The 21,062-nt window shown below is 47.7% G+C and overlaps 4 protein-coding genes across 4 annotated transcripts in view; 3 read left to right on the top strand and 1 right to left on the bottom strand.

Moving 5' to 3' along the window:
• The first annotated feature begins 1,276 nt into the window (after positions 1-1,276).
• On the top strand, positions 1,277-2,263 carry LOC135395738 (uncharacterized). Its single transcript, XM_064626834.1, has one exon. The coding sequence runs from the start codon at positions 1,277-1,279 to the stop codon at positions 2,261-2,263; it is 987 nt and encodes a 328-aa protein (XP_064482904.1).
• Positions 2,264-2,379: 116 nt separating this feature from the next.
• LOC135395733 (uncharacterized) lies at positions 2,380-3,909 on the top strand. Its single transcript, XM_064626828.1, has one exon. The coding sequence runs from the start codon at positions 2,380-2,382 to the stop codon at positions 3,907-3,909; it is 1,530 nt and encodes a 509-aa protein (XP_064482898.1).
• Positions 3,910-5,894: 1,985 nt separating this feature from the next.
• Positions 5,895-6,236, bottom strand: LOC135395725 (uncharacterized). Its single transcript, XM_064626822.1, has one exon. The coding sequence runs from the start codon at positions 6,234-6,236 to the stop codon at positions 5,895-5,897; it is 342 nt and encodes a 113-aa protein (XP_064482892.1).
• An 11,763-nt stretch (positions 6,237-17,999) lies between these two features.
• LOC135379071 (uncharacterized) overlaps positions 18,000-21,062 on the top strand; it is a 59,570-nt gene continuing 56,507 nt past the window's right edge. Inside the window, exons 1-2 of the mRNA XM_064612325.1 lie at positions 18,000-18,106; positions 19,775-19,843. Coding sequence (XP_064468395.1) covers positions 18,080-18,106; positions 19,775-19,843 — 96 coding nt within the window. The 5' untranslated portion in view covers positions 18,000-18,079. The remainder of the gene's footprint in view (positions 18,107-19,774; positions 19,844-21,062) is intronic.

Below are 21,062 nucleotides of genomic sequence, written 5' to 3'. Positions count from 1 at the left end.
ATCTTTCGAACACGAGTCTTCCGACGACTAACAACGCTCGCCAACCCCTAATCCAAAGCAACACAGCATTACAATTGTCCACTAACGTGCCACGATTAGCAAAGCTCCAAATGGAACCCTTTACTGGGGAGCTGTCATCTTGGCAGTCCTTCTGGGACCAATTCAGTTCCGGAGTCCATCAGAATCCAACCTTATCAGTTATTGCAAGATTCCAGTATTTGAGATCTCTAGTCAAAGGGAAGGCAGACCTCGCAATTAAAGGCCTTGATCTCACTGTGGAGAATTATCCTACGGCCATCCAAATTCTTCATCAGCAGTTTGGAAATCCCGATCGTCTGATATCAGAGCACATGACTCATCTTCTTGAGCTTCCAGTGGTGCGGTCTTCCGACGACGTGGCGAAACTTCGCATGTTATACGACACAGTTACAGTACGGATGCGAAACTTGAAAAGCCTTCGAGTACCGGAAAGTTCCTACAGCATTGTACTTGTCACGGCTTTGCTACGCAAACTTCCTCCGGATTTGGAACTTGAATATTACGGCCGACAAATAGGGGCCAATGAAGATAATACGCAAGCAACATCTTCCTCGGAACAAGACAGAAACTGATGTTCTGAGGCTGGAACAACATAGAAGGGACAGATACAAACGAAGCCTCAATTCGCCTAAGAACTCAACGATGGTTCAATCAACGGTTCGATCCCTACAGCTGGCTAACCTTTTCAGCGACCTTCATCTTTCATCTTCCTCGGAATCGCATCACGACAGTTCTACTCTGTTTGAGTCTGCCACCCTCATATCCCTACTTGCCTTTCTTCGACGAGAAATTGAAAACAGAGAAAGGATGGTAGTTCAACGCAAGGATTCTGGTAGTTCAACGCTAGCTCTGCCTCCTGTACATTCTCACAGAAACGCCTCAGCCTCTTACAGCAACCACAGAACGCACGCCTCAGAACAAAGGAATACAAAGATGTATACTGTGCGGTTCACAACAGCATTCGGTTTCCACCTGCACCATATTCCTAACCCCTGACCAAAAGATTACTAAATTGAAACAAGCCGGCTGTTGCTTCAAATGCGGCAAATACAAGCACCTTGCAAAGGATTGCCGAACCTCTAGAAATCTGTCATGTAGCAACTGCTGTAGAAAACACTTAACCGCTTTATGCTGCAAGACTCCGCAAGCCACAAACGTCTCTTCTGTAGAACAGATTCTGATATCTCCACGTTCTGCCATACCATTGACTGACCAGCTGACAGTGTCTTCTCAGGATATGGCAGCCCCCACTGATCGCGTTTCCATCAATGTTTCTACCGTCAATCCTAGCTCAGTCATTTTACTGCAGACCGCACGAGCAACGGCATCTGCCAGGCCATCATCCCGGAGAAGACTTATACGTATACTTCTTGATGGGGGCAGCCAACGCACCTTCATCCGAAAGGATGTCTCTGCAAAACTCCACTGTTCTACGTCGGGCTACGAAGAGCTCACTATATTTGCTTTGGGACGTCGCGCCAACAACGAAAACGTATCACGTCGTGTCAAGGTTGCCTTGACACCACCTTTAAGCGCGCAGTCTTTAGAGCTCGAAGCACTCGAGATTGAGGACTTGTGTATGGGAAGTCTCCCAATTCCCGATGGAAATCTCATTAAGGAACTCTCCCAATCAAACATGACATTGGCAGACGACACTGTTCATCGCCTCGAAATACCAGGAATTTCAATCCTTATAGGATGCGACTACTACTGGAGCGTCGTAACAGGAAAGGTTCGCAAGCTTCGCAGAGGTCTAGTCGCCGTGGAAACTATCTTCGGCTGGGTCCTACAGGGCCCTACTCCGTCGAACCACGAACCTCATGCCCAAGTCGCTCATGCATTACATGTACAGGCGACAGACGTTACCATAAGGCAGGAGTTGCGACGGTTTTGGAATGTTGAACATCTTGGGATTGAGGAGATATCTTGCCCCGCCAGACCTCAAGAGGATCCTGTTCTTCAGCAATTCGCGGCGACAACCCGGTTATCCGAACAACGATACACTGTTCGTCTTCCATGGAAGGGGAGCAAGAAGACTCTGTCTGATAACCAGTCGCTGGCTCTGAAACGACTTAACGTCCTAACCAGGAAACTCCGTCAAAGCAAAGCCCTTCTCGAGACATATGACAGAACTATTCGACAATATATTAACCTAGACCATGCAGAACGGGTAAACCCTTCGTCCCTCGTCTCTCAAGCATATTACATGCCCCACCATGCCTAATACGCGAAGATCGGGAGACTACAAAGGTGAGGATTGTCTCTGACATTAGCTCAAAGGGACCAGAATCACAATCCTTAAACGATCTCCTCGCCTCAGGACCCAACCTCAATCCGGACATGTTGCGGCTTCTGCTCAGCTTCCGCTCTAAAAGGGTTGCCATCGTTGCGGACATAGAGAAGACTTTCCTCCAGATCTTCATCGACAATCAAGACCGGGATTACCTTCGCTCCTTCTGGTATAAGGTGGCACCTACAGTAGACGGAGATCTCCCTCCCCTTGAAGTATGGCGCATGACAAGAGTGCCGTTCGGCGCCACATGCAGCACTTTCCTTCTGGCCGCCACAATTCAACATCACCTACAGTCTCTAGCCTTGGAGTGCCCTTGGACAACCAGCAAGCTGAGAGATAACTTCTATGTCGACGATCTTGTTACTGGCGCAGACGATTACCCTCAAGCTCTGCAGTTGTTCAAAAGAACTATTCAAATTTTCGATAAGGCAGGTCTACCAGTTCGCAAGTGGATCACCAACGAACCTGCACTTCAGAAACAGTTCGAAGAGCAAGGTTTAAGCCGTGCTACGACACTTTCTGTTAACGTCTTAGTAGTTACTTGGCGCACCACGACCGATGACCTATGCTGCGCCCTGTCTTCCGTATCCGAGTTCCTGAAGTCTAGCCCATGCACAAAGCGACAGGTCTTGCGCGCCGTATCTCGCATATTTGACCCATTTGGATTCTTGGTGCCATTCACTATATCTGCCAAGATTCTTTTCCAGCGCCTATGGGAGGAAAAGGCCTCATGGGATACACATCTTGGACCGGAACACTCAACCGCATGGCAAGGGTGGTGTTCAGAAATCCCGAAGCTTCAAAACTTCTCGGTACCCCGGCTTTTGGATCCTGATGTCTCTACGAACTTCGAAAGTTTTGACCTTCATACATTTTGCAATGCAAGCCCCTTGGCTTACGGAGCAGTCGTCTACCTCCGTAACCCGGACACAACACGCACCTCGTTCGTCGTTGCCAAATCTAGAGTGGCACCTTTAAAGCGTCAGACTCTTCTGAGACTAGAACTTCTCGTCGCCTTACTGTCCTCAAGCCTAATCCAGACTGCGTCAGCAGTTTTTAACATCCCCCGCTCTCAGTGTCACGCCTGGACCGATTCCATGATTGCTCTATCGTGGATTCGGACAACCCCAACAAATCTCCCACCATTTGTCAGCAATCGCGTCATAGAGATCCAGCGTTATGTACCTCCAGACCTTTGGCGGCATTGTCCCGGGCATCAGAACCCTGCTGATTTGTTATCGCGAGGAATTACAGCCACCCAGCTTCTGCGAAACCATGCGTGGCTCTCTGGACCTCAATGGCTTCATCAACCTCCTGCCCTCTGGCCTCTGGAGCCTTCCTCACTCGGCTCATCAACTCAGAGTTTAGAGCCTCTTTGCTCATGTCCTGAAGAGATCTCGGTCCTGCACACTCACGTATCCTCTCAGCCTTTACTAACTCTCCTTGATTACAGTAGCTACATGCGTGTCATAACCGTAACGGCGTGGATTTTCCGTCTTGTTCGACGTTGCCAAAGGTCGCCTACCGCCCCAGACCGACGATCTCTCTCTCCCTATCACTTGACGAACAACAAATAGCGGAACACTATTGGTATAAGGGCGTGCAACTAGAAGCTTTCGGTCTGCATCCTGAAAGACACGACTCTCTCAAGACTTTCGAGATTTTCCCAGATTCTAACGGTCTTCTTCGACTCAAAACCCGACTGCTCTTCAGCGACCTGGACAAGTCTTCGATATATCCCATAATTCTACCTGGCAGGTACCATTCTACTGGGCTTCTGGTGACTCATATCCACATTCAACAGCACCATGCTGGGGTGCAGGGCATTCTTGCTCAACTACGGGAACGGTTCTGGGTACTAAGAGGACGACAAACAGTGAAGAGAGTCATCTATACGTGTGTCACGTGTCGACGATTTGGCAGCTCCAATTTGCACCAACGAACGGCGCCTCTTCCTTCCGATCGTTCCTCCCAGACTGCACCTTTCTACGTTACTGGTATTGATTTTGCCGGTCCCATCTATTACTGCACGGATCAGCCAAGTTCGAGTCTGAAATCGTACATAGCCTTGTTCACCTGTGCTACTACACGCGCCGTACATTTGGAACTGACTTCATCCATGGGCGCTGCCGACTTCCTCCAGGCATTTAGACGCTTTGTTGCACGAAGATCAATTCCGTGCAAAGTATACTCGGACAACTTCCGAACATTCAAACGGGCGTCACAAGACATTATCAGAGCTTCAGCGCCTCGTTCACGCTGCGCCCCTCCAAAGCTACTGTGTCAACCATCACATTCAATGGATCTTTATTGCTGAACGCGCACCCTGGTGGGGCGGGTTCTGGGAGCGCCTCGTGAGGTCGGTGAAGGACGCTTTGCGCAAGTCCCTCGGTCGAACGTCCCTATCCTTCGAGCAGATTACCACCGTCCTCACCGAAATCGAAGCCATAATCAACTCTAGACCTCTAACGTACATATCCGACGACCCCAGGGATTTTTCTCCTCTGTGTCCCTCCCACTTTCTTGTCGCAAAACGGTTAACTGTTCTACCGGACTGTTCAGACACAGGCAGCGTGGCCAATGATACGCGCTCCTCGCTCCTTGAAAGGATGCAGCTTCGACAAAGCTTGCTCGACGAATTTTGGCGCAGATGGGCTCGCGAATACATCTCCGAGATACCGTCTGCCCATCGCTTCCAGTAGAGTTCCACCGTGCCATTCCAGGTGGGCGAATTGGTACTCCTTTCTTCTAAACCTCTTAGTAGAGCCTTGTGGCCTCTTGCACGCGTAAAAGAGATTCAGCCAGGACGTGACGGCGTCATCCGTGCATGTAAAATCATGCTCCCTAGTGGATCTGTCCGACGGCGACCAGTACAGCTTCTGCACAAACTGGAGATCTAGCCAGATGCTCGCCGCGGGAATATAAGAAATTGCGAAGAGGATAAGGATCACCTGACCCCACCTGCGTACAGCTTCGTTAATCGTCAGAGCTCGAGCTCGTGTACAGTTGCTCGTTCGTGTAGGATTAAACACTTGTTCTGCATTGGAGTCATCCTTTCCTACAATTGCCTTTCCACGGATAGGAAAAAGTGCCAACATCCGCAGTGGATCAAATATCCGTGCTGTAATTCGTAGCACAAGTCGTTTGGTGGCCCCAGTCGCCTGGTACATGTTCCAAACTCCACTCACAGAAAACGTCAACATGTCCGTTTCTGGCACCCACGACAATCCCAACACTTTCTGGGTCTCGTCGCTGTCGCCTATTTTCCTTTCCTCAGTCTCACCTCTCAGGAACTCTAGCACGCTTTTATCGTTTGATGCCCACTTGTGCAACTTCATGTTCGCGCGTTGTAGGATCTCTGTTGAGTCTTTCGCAATCTGGATTGCTTCTTTTGCATCATTCGCCCCAGTCACCAGATCATCCACGTACATGTGCTTTCCCAGCATTTTTGCGGTATCAGGGTATTCTTGTTCCATGACCTTAAAATGATGTCGTAACGTCGCCGCCAGCAGGAAGGAACTCGCCGTTGTGCCAAAGGGTACCCTTGTCATTCTCCAATGTTCTATTTTCGGTAGCGGGCTTCCTTTTGTGGCTTTCCTTCATACCAGAGATAGCGAAGAGCATCCCTATCGTCCTCTTTCACTTGTATTTGTAGAAAGGCTTTCTCCACATCCGCTACTAAAGCAACCTTATTGATTCGGAAGTTGATCATTAGCTCCACAACATCCAGGTTTAAATTAAGCCCGACTTCCAAACAGTCGTTGAGGTACTTCGTGCTTCCATTACTTGACGAGCAGTCGAACACCACTCTCAATTTGGTAGTGCTACTCGTCTCTCTCAGTACCGCCTGGTGAGGCATATAGTAGACGACCTCCCCGCTCTTCGCCGGCACTCTCTCAGCCATGTTATTTTGACTATACATGCGTATGGCTTCATCATATCTGTTCATGAGTTCGTCGTCTTTTGACAGTTTTCTGGTTGGTTGGCCCAGCCTCTTCAGCGCAATCTCTTCGTTGCTGTCCAAGTTCTCTACGACTTTGTATGGAAGTGATACCTCATAGCGTCCCTCGTTCAAAGTCACCGTTTCGCCGAATCGCCGCAGTACTCTATCGCTTTCACTGTTTTCGGTTTCTGGTGCGACTCCAATTCATTCCAGTTGGCAAAACTTCTGCACGCAGTTATCCTGCTGGTCCTGATTAGCAGAAACTCGTACTACCAGTGCTTGAATGGACTCGTGACTCCTTCCCGCTTCTGAAGTAGCCCCGTGCACTGCCCATCCCAGCCGCGTCTCTACTGCTCTCAGTGCTCGTCTTAACCTGATCACTTTTCCTGTCACCAGATCCCAGTACACGTCTGTGTCGATGACAACTTTCACTTGTCCTTGACTTTCTGCGCACGTCAAATGTTGAACTGCTAGCTGTCTCTCTTTCATCTGGTCCAGTAGTCCGGATCCCGGCCTTGGTGTCCTCTGTGTACATATGGTATCCGTTACCAGGACTTCCAGGTCGTATTCGTTCTCGTCGTATAGACTTTGCAGTCTCAGTCGAACTCGTCTATATAGCCGCTCTTCCTCTTGCCCTCCAAACACTCCTACTTTTACAGTCTCTTCTCCCACCGTCCTGCAGTGGAGCGTCTGGTCGATCTACTTGGTCACGAACGATCGTTGACTGTCGGCGTCGAACATCACCTTACATTTCAGTTCCTCCTTTTCCCCTTTGCACCAAGCAACTGTGGTCTGCAAAACAGTCGTAAGAGCATAATCTTCGTTCAACAGCTCTAAACTCAGTTGAGTTGTTCCATGCGCTGCGCGTTCTTGAATCACCTCTTCATCTCCTCTACGATGATTGCACACGCCGCGTGCCTTCCTTGGCAGTTACCGCATTTCACTTTCCTCCAGCATTTCCTCGATACGTGGTCTGGCCAGGTGCATCGGAAACATCGCCCTGCCTCCTGCAGCCTTCGAAGCTTGTCATCCTGTGACATTCGTGCGTCGCACTCCGTGGTCCGGTGACTTGAAAAGAAACAACCCGACAGCTGATTTGTAGTGTTGACCAGTGCTGCTGCTGACGATAGTCTCGCTGATCCCTTTGTACGCTGCTATCGAGCACCTTTAATTTTTGGAAATTCATCTCCTGTATCTTTTCTTGTTCCTTGAGCAGTAAGCGTTCTTTCCAAGCATTCTACCTCCACTCGTAGGAACTTGATGAATTTACGTAGCTTAGCGGCGTGCTCCCCGCTGGAAGACGTTGGGTTTTCTCTGTCACCTTCTCCGTTGGGCGTCTCCTCTGGAGATCCATCTTCTGCCTCCAGCACCCTTCTGTTGACTTCCACAACGATGTCTTGTAGTATCAGGCGAAGCATTAGAGAGTACAACATTGACGAAAACGACTCCTCCGAGACTCCTAATGCCTTCAGAGCTCTTATATGCGCTGACAGCTCGTCATGGAGCTTCCTGAGATCCTTTACATCCTGGTGGGACCTGACTGGTTGTAATACCATGAGCCTCGTCATGTGGTCCTCTATTTGCAGGGCTTCAATCCCGCAACAACCTTTTAGAATTTCAAGTGCGTCATTGTAGCACCTTTCTGTAGATGACAGTCCAGATATTGCTGCTGCAGCTTCCCCGTGAGAGCTGACCTCAAGTAGCTGAACTTCTCGCAAACGGAAAGCCTCCCCTTGTCATGAATGACTTGCCGAAACTGTTCCCAAAATGCCATCCAGTCCTTTCGTTGCCCGCTGAATTTGACTAGGTTCAACTTCGGCAACCTGATCTGCAGGCCGGATGCGGTTGAGTCGCCAAACGGCCTTTCTTCGGAACGGTGACTCCCACGCAAACTGGCTGCTGAGTCCAGCCTTTGCACACGAAACTGCAGCCTCGCCAATAGCGCTGTCGCACGGTCACTATATTCGAAGCTTTCTTGTTGTTCGTCCTCGAGTTCCTGTTCTGTCCAGAGGACCTCCAGTTCTGCGTCCACTGCCTCCAACTTCTCCAGTTTCTTCTTTAGCTGTGCAGTCAGGACCTCGATTTCTTCCTCCTGAAGATCTGCTTCGGTGAGCTTCTCCAATGCTCCATTGATCGAGCGAAAAAGAGCACTCCTCAATCCTCCTCGACGCCGGTTCAGTTCTTCCATCCTCTGGCTGTTCGTTCTGGTGGTAGGCTTTACGTTCCACGGCGCTTCTTGTGATGCCACACCAAGTCTTTCCGCTCTTCTCGCAGGTCCGCTTCCCGGGTTTCGGCACCGCCTTTATCTCTAGGAAATTCTTGTCCCGGACCGAGAGACTTCTGGCCAAAGTAACACCCGTCCACCGCGTCACCGATGTCCACGAACTCCAAAGCCCCCCCCCCCACACACACAAAAAAAAAAAAGCAAAAGGAAACGCAAACCCAAACTTCGTTCTCCTCTTATTGTCTCTCCTCGTCGTCTTCCTTCACAACAGTTCCTACACGGTGCAAATCGAGAAAAAAAAATCGTGGTAACCAAACTCAATAAAATCGTTAACCAAAGCGCAATAAAATCGTTAGCAACGTGAACTTGGCTCCGTGTATTTCCAATTGAACATGGCTGTGTAGCACAGTTGCATCGCCCTACCGCTGGGGGCGCCACATACACAGAAACAAAACGAGATCTTGCATGCATATCGGTTGCTAGACACAACTGTGCCGTGAGAGCCACATTGACTTCTGCGTAGGAAAATCGTGATGCTCGGAGAGCAACGTTTGCGTGGATAACATTTTTGTTACTTGGAGTTGGTTTACTACGTTTTTTTTTTTTTTTTTTGCGTTTGTACCGGATAAATGCGTCATCCCGCGCCACGCGAAGTTCGTGCCGTAAGCAGGGAACACCGTATGCATAAATGTGGGGCTACTTTATATGCGCCCACCCTATATAGAAAACTCATCTGGTCATCCCACAGACCCGGTCCATCAGAGGAGTGTTCGAATTCGCCGTCGATCGTACTTACCGACTCCTACCGAAGGCCAATTTTGCCGAACGTCTGGGTGTACAGGCGCCCCGGGTTACGTCGTAGCCGTGCTCGATTCCTCAACTCTGAAGTGCTCCAGTTGGCGGCGAACGCCGCTGGCGATGACAAGACTAGGATCATCCCCCATCGCCGCCTTGGGCTGCCCGTTCGGCGCTGGCAGTTTTCCGTTAACCTCTCCGGCATCAACATATCAAGTTGTGGAAAAGCTGGCACTAACAAGTGAAAGTTTATTAAAGGAGTGCCCCAGTTCGCCCTCGGTCGTATTTATCGCGTCCTACCCAAGGACAATTTTGCCGAACGTCTGGCAGCAGGTGCCCAGGTTCGAATTCCTCGCCTGTGAAGTGCTCCAGTTGGCGGCCAACGTCGCTGGCGATAATAAGACGACGATCATCCCCCATCGCATACGTCACATTTTTTTTGAACGATTATCCAACAATCTGACAACCTGTTGTGTATATTCGTGTATTTTGTATTGGATTAAAAACAATTAAAAACCCTCAGTGCTGGGTAGGACGAGGACAGAGGATAAAAAAGGACAAGGACCTGTACTGAACTGCAACCAAGTGAAGTTTATTTTTCTTGTTTCGAGCAAACCCGTGACACCCCTCTCACCCTGCACAAATCGACCAATAGAGAGCGCAATACACCAGAAACGATTTTCTTTGTAAAATTAATGAATGCCATACTAACACAATTATCCCCTTCCTCTCGAATGAACTTAGCCTCCAGATAAAGAAGCTTCCCTCTTCCGTGCCCATGAAAAAGATATTTGCGTTCCTACCCAGCACTGGGGGTTTTTACTTGTTTTTAATTCAATATGAACCAACCAGCCCCAACGCTTGCTTTGCTACATGTGTATTTTGTATTGGCCACGCTGAGGATATTGCTTCACCACGGAGTTAAAAAATTTGTAGGTTTCGAAATAATCTGTAGATCTGTCGTTGTTGCTGATGTGTTGTCGCTGCAGATCTCAACTCAAATCTGTAGATGTGGCGACACTGTTCTGTCCTCCGAAACTGCAGCAAGGACCTAATCTTAAAAAGCGGCTGTCAACTTGAAAGAACGCATTTCTGGGTCCAGCTTAAGGTTAACCCGTGGCAACAAACCTGGGTGTTTGAAATGCGACGCAGTTACCCTAAGAATGAACGTTACTGGAACAATCGTGCCTGAAATTCTTGTTAGGCTGGAAAAAGAGTACACACGCGAACTCGATAGCATAATTTTCCAGCCACTACGTCAAGAGCTACACTTCTTACTACGTCGTTGTTGAACCATTAAAACACACAGAGTACGTGTTAATGCCAAACATTGTTCCATTCCTGGAAGAAAAACAATGCAACGCAGACAGGGTTATATTCTGACCAGGAAGACTTTCATTTGCATATGCTCGGTACTTAAACACTAATTTGTGTTTTAAAGTTCAAAGAAAGGTTCTTCCACTTATGTCGTACTAATTAGCCGAAATTTACACCGTTGTTTCTTAGCCTCAAACGAATCGAAACATGTTAACCCGTGGCATATCTGATGTTTGCTGAAATGGGCTGTCCTCTCTCGTTAGTGAAAATGTTATATCACGTCAGGATACGTCAAGTGTACGTATTCAGCGTGAGAAGAGAGGAACCGAGTGGTGACGAACACGGCCGTCCAGAAAATGAAGAGGTGTCTCGTTATATTCTGCACGCTCTGGGGAGCTTCTGTTGGAAATTCGAATTCGGGTAGGTCACCAGTTTTCGTTGCCGAAATTCCAGCAACAAGAAGTGTCGGAGTTGATTTCATTTCGTCGCACGCAAAGAGGTAACCATCTCTCGTGGTGGTGGCTGCTTTTGGACTTCCATTTCGCGATCTTGTGTTTTTGTTTCCGCTGGTTACAGGCCCACCCAAACTTTAATGTATGACTTGCTGTGTAGTTGTTCAGGGAGAATACATTGCGAGAGGCAAACGCATACAAATCCTCCCCGTCCCACACTTCTTCCTGTTGTCCTCTCTCCAGCTGTCCACATCTGGACGCCGCTCATAGCTACGGTTGCTTCGCGGCGCTAACGGGGAATAAAAAAAGAAGTTCGAAGCTTGGCATTCAACTTAAAAAAAACTGCGTGAATTTACGCCCGTTACAACGGCCTGCTACGGAGTAATGCGCAATCGTTCTGTCCAGTTCCGTGCAAACGCTTGTAATCCGTGCACCCACTGCCACACGTGTTATATCCGCCTAGCGACACAACGTGCGTACGTTGCCAGACAGGGACGCGTTCCACCTAGGGACTACTTAGCTTCGGAATCTCGCGTAGTACTACTAGGGACTACTTAGGACTACTTAGCTTCGCAATCTCGCGTTTGCTCCGCCCTCGTCACCGCAACGCCAGAGGACGCACGATGGTCATGGTGCAAGTAGAAACAAACAAAATGCCATTGGTTGTGGTGGTAATGAAGGAGCTCGCCGGTGTTGACCTCACAGAGGCGGGCAACGTCACGACTGACGCTCTCGGGGAATATGCGTCCTGGGCCGACTTCTGGGGGAACTGTGCCAACGAAAGGACCATTGCTTTGTAGTGGCTCAATTACATGTCGCCAGGATGCATGACAGAGCGTACCGTCGCAAACTGATGAGCCGAACGAGATCGCGTGTAGAATGAAACATTATGTCTTACATAATAATCCATTACCGACATATCTCTTATTCGCGATCTCTAAAGCTTCATGAAAATATTGCACGGAATGTACAATATGTGTCTTTCCTCTCCCTGGAGTTTATCTCGACCAGACACATTCATGGAGGGAACTTGTGAAGCGGGGCACGATACATAGCCCAGATGGCTTGTGTACAGGTTGTATTATGCCTAAAAGACGATATTAATACAGAATTTACAGAAGCAATATTTTTAATTATTATATTTTTATCACCGTATTCTCTGTTTTTTCTCCATATGGTAGTCTCGGGCATCCCACGAGTGTGGCGCGTTTGCGCAGTGAGTCGTCATTAGGGATGCCTTCCTTGTTTGAGAGGACATCAAGCTGCATTTCCAACGCGAACGTCGAACAGCGAACTCATTTTCATCGTTCAGTCGCCTCTCCCAACGGTGACGGTCATTATAGGCGGAGGGCTGCCACGTGGAAAGGCCCTCTAGCGCTCACGCCGCGAAGCGATCTACGTGTCCCACCTCGGGAGTCGACGCAAATTTGCGAACCCACAAAGAGGCCGTGAGCACATCCCTGACCCTTTTAAGGCGGACTCACTTCTTAAGAAGCCTGTGGGTAATTTTTGATCGCAGGGTTCTCGTAAACCTCGCTAAATCTCCATGTGAAACAGGTACAGGCGTGTTTCCCTCGAGTTTATCTAGGGAATGACATATTTTTGAAGGCATGACGCGATCCACTAATTTTTGGCGAGTTAAAATTTGTCAATTTTTCAATACATGGGAGTCTATGGAAGACGCAACAAAATCGCTTCTGTCGGCAAGCCCGCCCGCGATATTTGGGCCAAAATGATGTCATTCCCTACAGTAAGAGTCGGGGAATTGATTGCAATCAACAAATTCGACAACCTTTCTGCTGTCTCCCAGATCCCTGCGAATGAAAATAATGGCTTTGTTGTTTGCTAGCATGTTCTGCACGCTGGTGCCGATTACATTACTTCCTTAAAACGCTTGAGGAAAGCAAAGCGAAGAAAACAATTTTTGGGACGGTGCAGCCAACTCCTTCTGGAAGCGAACGTTAATTACACCGCATGAGTCCGCCTTAACGGTCCTCAAGTCTGCGCTGGCGAAGAACAACAACGTATCGCTGGTGAAGGTTGTGCGAGGCGAAGCTGTGAAATGGCGAGGAACGCTATCCAGGTGGAGAAGGAGAGGGGACGGCGAAAGGCCACTCGTGTCGTGCATATTCGTTTTCTTCAACCCTCCCCCCCCCCTCCACATGGGAATGGAGCTCATGCACATGCGATCTAGAAACGGATGCTTGAGCGAAGGAGTTCATTCTTACGCTACTACGTGCAACAAGTCGGCGTCGGCAACGTGCTGCCTTCCAGAAATCAAGATCGGGGGTTCGATCCCGGCCGGGGACGGTAGCAATGTGGGGGTGGTAAACATTGCTTCCAGCATCGTGTGTCGGAGAGTTCCGGCGCACGTCCACCCCCCCCCCCCCCAACAACAACAAAAATAGAAGGAACAGGTGGTCGAAATTATCCGCGGTCATACCCAGCGGCCATTATCATTAATTCATTATATCGTGCCACTTGGCTGGGGGACCTTGGTGAAGCACATTGGAGAATAAAATTTGCTCGCTATGGTTACGTTCTCCTAATAACTGTTGGTGAGGGCTGTAGAAGTATCGCTCAGTTTGAAACTCGATTTGATAAATGGTATGGGAAGTTTAATTATTTGTTGTCACTGGCACTGTGTGAAAACCACTCGCTCCGATTAAACACATCCTCCCCCTCTGTCCAGTTCACTGGTTGACAATCCCATGTTTTCGTTGTCTTGTAAATAACATGAACACAGTGGAAAATGCTGTCATATCCAGTAATTAATGGTTGCTATATTGATTATGGTGTGCACTTGTGAGCTGGTTGACATCCGCTAGGATAATAAAAAATATTTTCGTGTGTTCACCTAAGTATGTCGATCTGTTGCATGTCGGCTTGTGGGTGTGAGCGACAAGTTAAGGAAATAAGTAGTTCTTCAATTAAAAATATATTTTTCGGGCGTATTCTTAGCACGGGAAACTGTGCCGACTCGCGAGGTCAAGCGGGGTGATTCATGGCGCGTGGGTCGTGGGTGCCAGTCGTTGGGGGTACGTCGCGCCTGAACATCTTTGCCTCCCTAGTACTAATAGCTTTCACCGAGCCGAGCACAGGGCCGGGAAGTTATCGGAACTGGATATACAGCCATCAAGAACATGGCGACGTGACGTAGGAAGGGGTTACACTAATAAATCTTTAAGAATAAATCCTTAAAAAAACTGTTTCAAAATACATTGTTTTACCACGGACCATCGATCGCTCTCTGCGCTTCGCTTGGTACGGCCTGCCGAATGGCCACGAGCGCCGTTAATTGGAAAAGTTCGTATACCTCCCGCATTCTCTGTGAGGGCGCTGACCATCGGGGGTTGTCGGCGCTTGCTCCCACGCGAGTTTACCCATGTCGTGTCCGGATACAGATGCACTTTCGCTTCATTTTCAGCGAAATTGTCGTTCTGTATGTGCGGTGTGGATACAGCAGATATAAATTCCTGAAGCTGATCAAACATTGACAGTGATCTCTGTGCGCTACTACGTGTAAATGTTGCCGAAAGCTAGCTGCATGCAAGGTGTCCTGCTAACGAATCCGTGTGCGTCAGGACGGCTGGTTCCTCATGCAGTTTAACTGTGTATGCGTGCCAGCTATAACGCTGAATGAACGTCATTGAACTAGTCTAAATTACGATCGAGGGGCATCGTATGCCAGCCGTTCTCCGCAGTGCATTTCAAGAAGGTGAAAAACTGGAATGCTTATACTACAATGTAGGAAATATCTCGGTGACGGCTGTGTGTCTCAGCTGGTAGCGTGTTAAGCTGGGCGTAAATTCCACAACGCAGGTGAACATGAAAAAATGTCTGTTCTTCGTGGAAAAAAAGGACGTCATGAACGCTATAGCCGCCAAGCCAGAAGCAAGCAATATCGTACACACACGCACGCACACACGCTCGTGTAAGCATCAGAACACAATTATATATTTTTTTAACTTTTGTAGCATTTTTATAAAAATGCTTAGAAAACAGCATTGATGTTCTTTTTCCAGTTGAGTTCCACGGCCAGGCGGCATAAGTGGGCTGGCATAAATGTAGTTACAGCGAAAGTATGTGTACGTACCTGTTTAAGCATATCAGCGACATATCACGAAGCAAGTACGACAGAGCTCGAATTAAATACAGACGTGAGGTCCTGAATAAAAAAAGCAAACAAAGAGTTTTTTTTGTTTCCGCGTTGAAAAAAAAACAACAACAAAATTTCCAATCCTAATCTGTGCGTCCACTGTGCTGTCTTGATGTTTTTCCTGCTTTTTCACTCATGTCGGCCTCGGACACTTGATACCCCTTGCAACATGCCGCCACGACAACACGCCGCTACAACTAACGAAGATAGTAACAAACGTTCTGGCAAAATATAATGCATGGACAAGGCAAAAATATCAACAGAACAAACACTTGTTTGAAATAGACGAAATAAAAGCTATTCCACATTTTATTTGTATGACGAAGATTCCTCACCAAAACAATATTCCAGATAGACGTTCTTTTTACAGTTGCTTTACAATTGCTGTTCGTTTATTTACATATAATGCAAGCCAAACCAATTTCTGAAGCAGGAGAGGCTGCATTAATGAGTCAGGACAGCACAAGTGAATACAACCGCAACCACATGACAAAATGATAATTACACGCAAGAAGGCAGGTAAGGCTATAAGCCGGAAACAATTAAAAAGAAAAAAAAACGTTGGAGTTATCGTTCACGGCATATTGTTGTCCTTATTTCGCTCTCTAATGTTAATCTAAGCCGTACAAAAGTAAGAAGTTCGGATATTTTACATCCCTGTGCCAAAGTCCTGTTTAATTGGAAGCGTTACTTAAGGGCCCAAACCCCGTTGGAGCAACGCAGAAATCCTACCGGGAACCCCCGCTCCGTCGCGCCCCTAGCGTGGAAATGTGGTGATTCTCTCGTCACGCTTTTTCTATTGTTCTCTCCCCACATCGGCAGGCCGTGCCAGCGGAGCAGAGAGGAGCGATCGAGTGGCCGTGGTTTTACAATAAACCGCGTAAAATTCCCGGATAAGAAATGAACCGTGCAAAAATCCCCGCCCCAAAAGCAATCGCTGAAGAATCCACGATGAAAAATATATCGTTGCAAAATATATCGTTAAAAAAAACTGTTTCAACATATATCCTGTAGTCGAAGACGACAGCGGAGTGATAGATATGTATCTCTACGCAGAAGGTAGAGAAGACAGCAGTAAGGCGTAGCTTACATTTACGATTTTTGCCCTTGTTAGCACTGACCCTCTACCTATGTCTCGTCTGTCATGGCTGCATTATTTATTCCACCTGCGTGTTGTTGCTATGTTTTCCATTCTAGTGTAGAGTTGGAAGTGCGGCAGTGCTGAGCGCTCGTTCGTTCGTTCGTGCGTGTGCCCTGAGTTGTCTTTGCAGTGACGGTCAAGTAAAGCACGCTTGTTTCGCATACTATCAAAGTGCGATGCGAAGTGCAAAGTATCAATGTGCGATGTACGAAGTATACTCATGCTAGGAGTGCAATTAATTTCGCCCACTGTAGGACTATTTGTTGAAGCGGATTGTCTATTTCACTCGCTGTCATACCACGTGACTGCAGCGACAGTAGGGTGGATTTTGTGGGGATTCTGAAACGATTTATTTTTAACGACATATTCTTAACCGGGGATTCCTTAGGGTTTTTATTTACACGGGTATATTTGAGCGATTATTTTTGTGCGTTGAGTTTTAAGCGTATATTCCGGACGATTTATTCTTAGCAGTGGCTATTTACTCGTTTGAGCCTTCCGCGGCATAGTGTAACGTTTTACCTTTGTTTTTATTGATTTGCCAATAGAGCAAGGAGGTACCTGGTTCAATTCCTGTCGCCGTCTGGCTTTCCGACGACAGGCCATGAGGAATGTGTTGTGTTCGGTTTGCTTCTTCTTCTTTTTTTTGTTCCATCCTCAGAACCGGGCCTGACCTCAGCGTGGCTGAATGGCTGGCAGCGGAAGCCCATCTTTCCAATGTCTGCCTTTTAGTAAGAACGGATATTCTTCGGATGCGCCCATTTATAATTCCACAAAATGTGTACGCTCGCGGGACACGCGCGATATGCATCGTGACGTCAATTCCGCAAAGAGAAGTGACGCTACGTCCTCCGTATCGGGTGTAAGGAACAAATGGGACGATAGCTGGTCGTTGACGGCCGAGACGTGGGAGGCAAAGTATTTCTACGTAACTGCGTACGACTAACGTGGAAGTGTAAGAGACCGTCTGGCTGACGCTATTCTTAGGGGTCGGAGCCGTAAAGCGGGTAAATGCATAACGTTCAACTCGGATGAATCGTTAGTCAGTCTTAAGGGATGCCCTGCAGCGACGAAGAAAACTTACAAGATAAGGAAACATTGCTGACCTCCGAGAGGTTACAGCTTCAGAGACAATGATCGTGGGAATACCTCAAGCTTGACATCCACTTCGCTCTGAAGTCTGCCTTTAAGAACATCCGGTTGTAGTTGGCCTCTGGGCCTTTTCTTCTGCGTGCCATTGACACATTCCGCCGAGCTGAAATAGCGTGTCTCCTTGAAACACGTGGACGAAATGGTGGAAATTCGGATGAAATTTACCACCCACAAACCAGTCAAGCAAAATTGAAGAGCGAAAAAAAAAATCATGGACGCAGTGCGCGACAAATCAGTCGGTACTTTTCTAGTATGCGTGCCGTAGGAGTCTTGAATCATCTATGTGAAAATAAATCAAAAGAGGAGAAGGAAAACGGAGGGGGTGCCAAGTTCGCAGAGGGTACTGAGTTATGTAAATCCTGCACTACAGGGAACTGCTATTTTATCATCATCACTATCATCACGTTACTGCGTATATCAGGCATAAACCATCTGAGTTATCCCATCTGCTTTCATGCTTTCGCAGGTGAAACGGGTGGACTCCCAACGGAAATTACATTTGAAGTTTTCGTCGCCTACGACGACATCTTCCACAGTCACTTCAGTAACCAAACCTCAAGAAGGATGTATGCCGCTGCGTTCTTCAATGCGGTAAGCACCCGAAAGCCACAGATTCGTATACGCACGTTGTATTGTTTACACGGCGGGCATCCAGAAAGTAAGTTTATCTATTTCTTAGTACAAAATCCACATTGGATATCACTGGCCTTCAATTATTGGTATTCAACAGGCGGTACCCTTCACCATGATAGTTGGCAGTCCTTGTATCCCCGCTTTCTAGAAATACACTGGCGTGGACGTCTTCATCATAGGTTCTTTCCAACCTCGACAGAGAACCTCAGCAAATAAACACACACACACACACAAATGCTTCACTACAGGTGAATCGGAAGCTCTAGTTAAGTACGCAGAAATGAGCATGACTGCGAACGAAGCGCACGACAAGCACTTTTTGTACGCTTCTTCGATTCCGCAACACTCGCTGCACCAGCCTAACCATCTCGGTGGAAGTTTGTAAGAGCCGAATAATTCATAATTTTGATGAAAGATGAAAGTCGCTGAAAAGGTTAGCCAGCTGTACGACTCGAACCGACAACTTCTGGATTACCGGTCCAAGGCGGCTCCACCAATTGACCTAGGCTAACACGCCTCCCCAGCGACTTTCGGGGTGCGCCATCTGAAGGCACAAACCAGCCACTCTCTTTCACTCATCCTCCTTTCACTCTTACATTTATGCGCACTCATACACATAATTCATACGACGGGATCGACGCAAGCGGCAAATGTGTTAGGCAATTTGAGGCTTTGTTTGTATCTGTCCCTTGTATGTTGTTACAGCCTCAGAACATCAGTTCTCTCAGATTCATAATTTATTCCACCTTCTACAGCAGACAGTTTAAACCATTCTTCATCATTACCGGTGCCTCAGGTGCCATGTTCTTTCACCTTAGTTGCCTCTAGTCTACAGTAACGGTCCCCGGCGAGAGCGCTGTGCAATAAGCCTGGAGATAAATTAGAAGAAAAGGACGCCCTACAACAGGGTTAGGAATCGCTGGAGTGGCATAATGGGCATACATAGTGACAACATTTTGTGGTCCTCAGCTCTACCTGCTGATCCTTCGGGACGTGTTGTAACACTAGTACAGCATGCCAAACATCGAAACAAGATACCTGATTTGTTCATGGTGTAACTTTCTTAAGGCATGTCCAATGAGCTGATTAATGCGATCTCCGTATATGCTTATAGTTATAATGTAAAACCGAATGAAGACTATTGGATTCGATTGGATATATATATGTACAGGTTAGTCCCGACCCAGACTGGACTGGCTACTCCAAGACGCGTTTGTGGATGGAACAATATAGCAATGATAAACTATGGTCAAGTACGTTTACTTTCTTTGGTTTTGCAAAGTGGATGTAATAAATAAACGTCTTCGGTAACTGATTCTGAGCGATTCTCCTGTCGTTGGTTTGAAAATGTTGGTATCGTCGTCTCCGTGACCCAACACAGTAATGAAGTAACGAGGTACCTGTAAGGCTGACACATCTTACGTGTAGATCTACTCGAATTACCAGTTGAGGGCTTGTTTGTGTCAGTTGAGTCTTTTTGTCATGTGTGTTGCTTTCTGCACTCCAGCATGGTCCAGCATGGTGTGAATTGCTAAATATGATTTAATTGCTTAATGGAGAGTTGTCAACATTACGTCCTATCTGGCAGGTTCTAATATACGTTCTTGTCATGATTTGAAATTTCAGATCAATATCATTTTTGCACCCATGACCAATCCGAGAATCAAGTTTGAGGTTGCCAGGTTGTACGCTCAGGTAAGAACGTGCCGAGCGAAGGCTAAGGAGCACACTGGAAGAACACACACAGGACAAGCGTTCGTTCTGTCCGAGTACTCGTTGACATTCATCCAGTATGTTTAGTTTTACCCAACACACTGTTTTGTGTTTACAGGTAAGAACATGTGATGATAGGTTGATGGACTCAACGAAGTATTTCTTTAAATATTTATCGTTCTTTAAGAACCGTACGGTTCCGCAGCGTCAGTTGCGTCCGATAAACGGCAATGTAGTTCCCGTGGTTATACCACGCATGCTCATAATGAGGTATCCAGGGATTTTGCGACAGTGTGGGGTGCGGTTTGGGTCTTTCTTCATCAGCTTATTTGCGTTATCGTCCATCTGCCTCCTTCAGGAATTTTCCAGCAGTGCCATGGGGGCCAGTGCTATCGGCGCTTACGGATGAGGCGGTAGCTTGCACGGTACAATGAGAGTACTAGATATGATTGCGTGTGTTCCATCAACTGGCTATGCTTTGATCGTGGTAGACAACATGCTTGTTCTTCAGCCTATGGATAGTGCTTTGTAAGAAGGGTTTCTCTTTAAACAGGGCTTTTCGCACTTTTCCTCAGGGGGGCGTACCTTGTGTCGGACGGGGTACATCCAGCCTGCATATCCTGTTTACGGCACGGAAAGGAGCTCAGATGCAGCGGATGTAGTTATGCGCTTTACGGATTAATATACGAGAGTTTTGCACGCAGAATTCATGGCCGTGGCATAGTGTTCTTGAAGCAGCGTATGCACGCCAGATATTTTTCGCCATCCCTCGTCTTAAGCCCATCATATCCTTACCCCTCCTTATATACCTTATACCCCTTGTACTGGTCTTATACCCTTATATGCGCCAAGGTTGGCACAGAAAACGCATCGATCCTTACAGATGTGGGTGACTGCGGCCACAATGTTGATCTCTCCTTCTGCTGCTGGTGGTGGTGGTGGTCGAGAAGGGACTGGCCGTTGTCACCCTCACAGAGGTGGGGAACTTCACGACTGACGCCCTGGGAAAATGAATGTACGTCTGGGGCCAACTTCTAAGGCAACTGTGCCGACATATGTTTGAAAGCGTCTGAGGAAAATCCAGGAAAACCCCCGAAAGCGCACAGCCGGCACCTAGCCTACTAACAGCAGGCTACACAGGCATGCTAACCACGGAGCCAAGCGAGCTGCGGATCTGTCCTCCTGCTTCTCCAGTGTGCTT

The sequence above is a fragment of the Ornithodoros turicata genome, chromosome 1, assembly GCF_037126465.1.
Source record: "Ornithodoros turicata isolate Travis chromosome 1, ASM3712646v1, whole genome shotgun sequence".
Classification (NCBI taxonomy): domain Eukaryota; kingdom Metazoa; phylum Arthropoda; class Arachnida; order Ixodida; family Argasidae; genus Ornithodoros; species Ornithodoros turicata.
The sequence above is the reverse complement of the archived record's forward strand: the minus strand, read 5'-3'. Positions and strand labels throughout refer to the sequence as shown.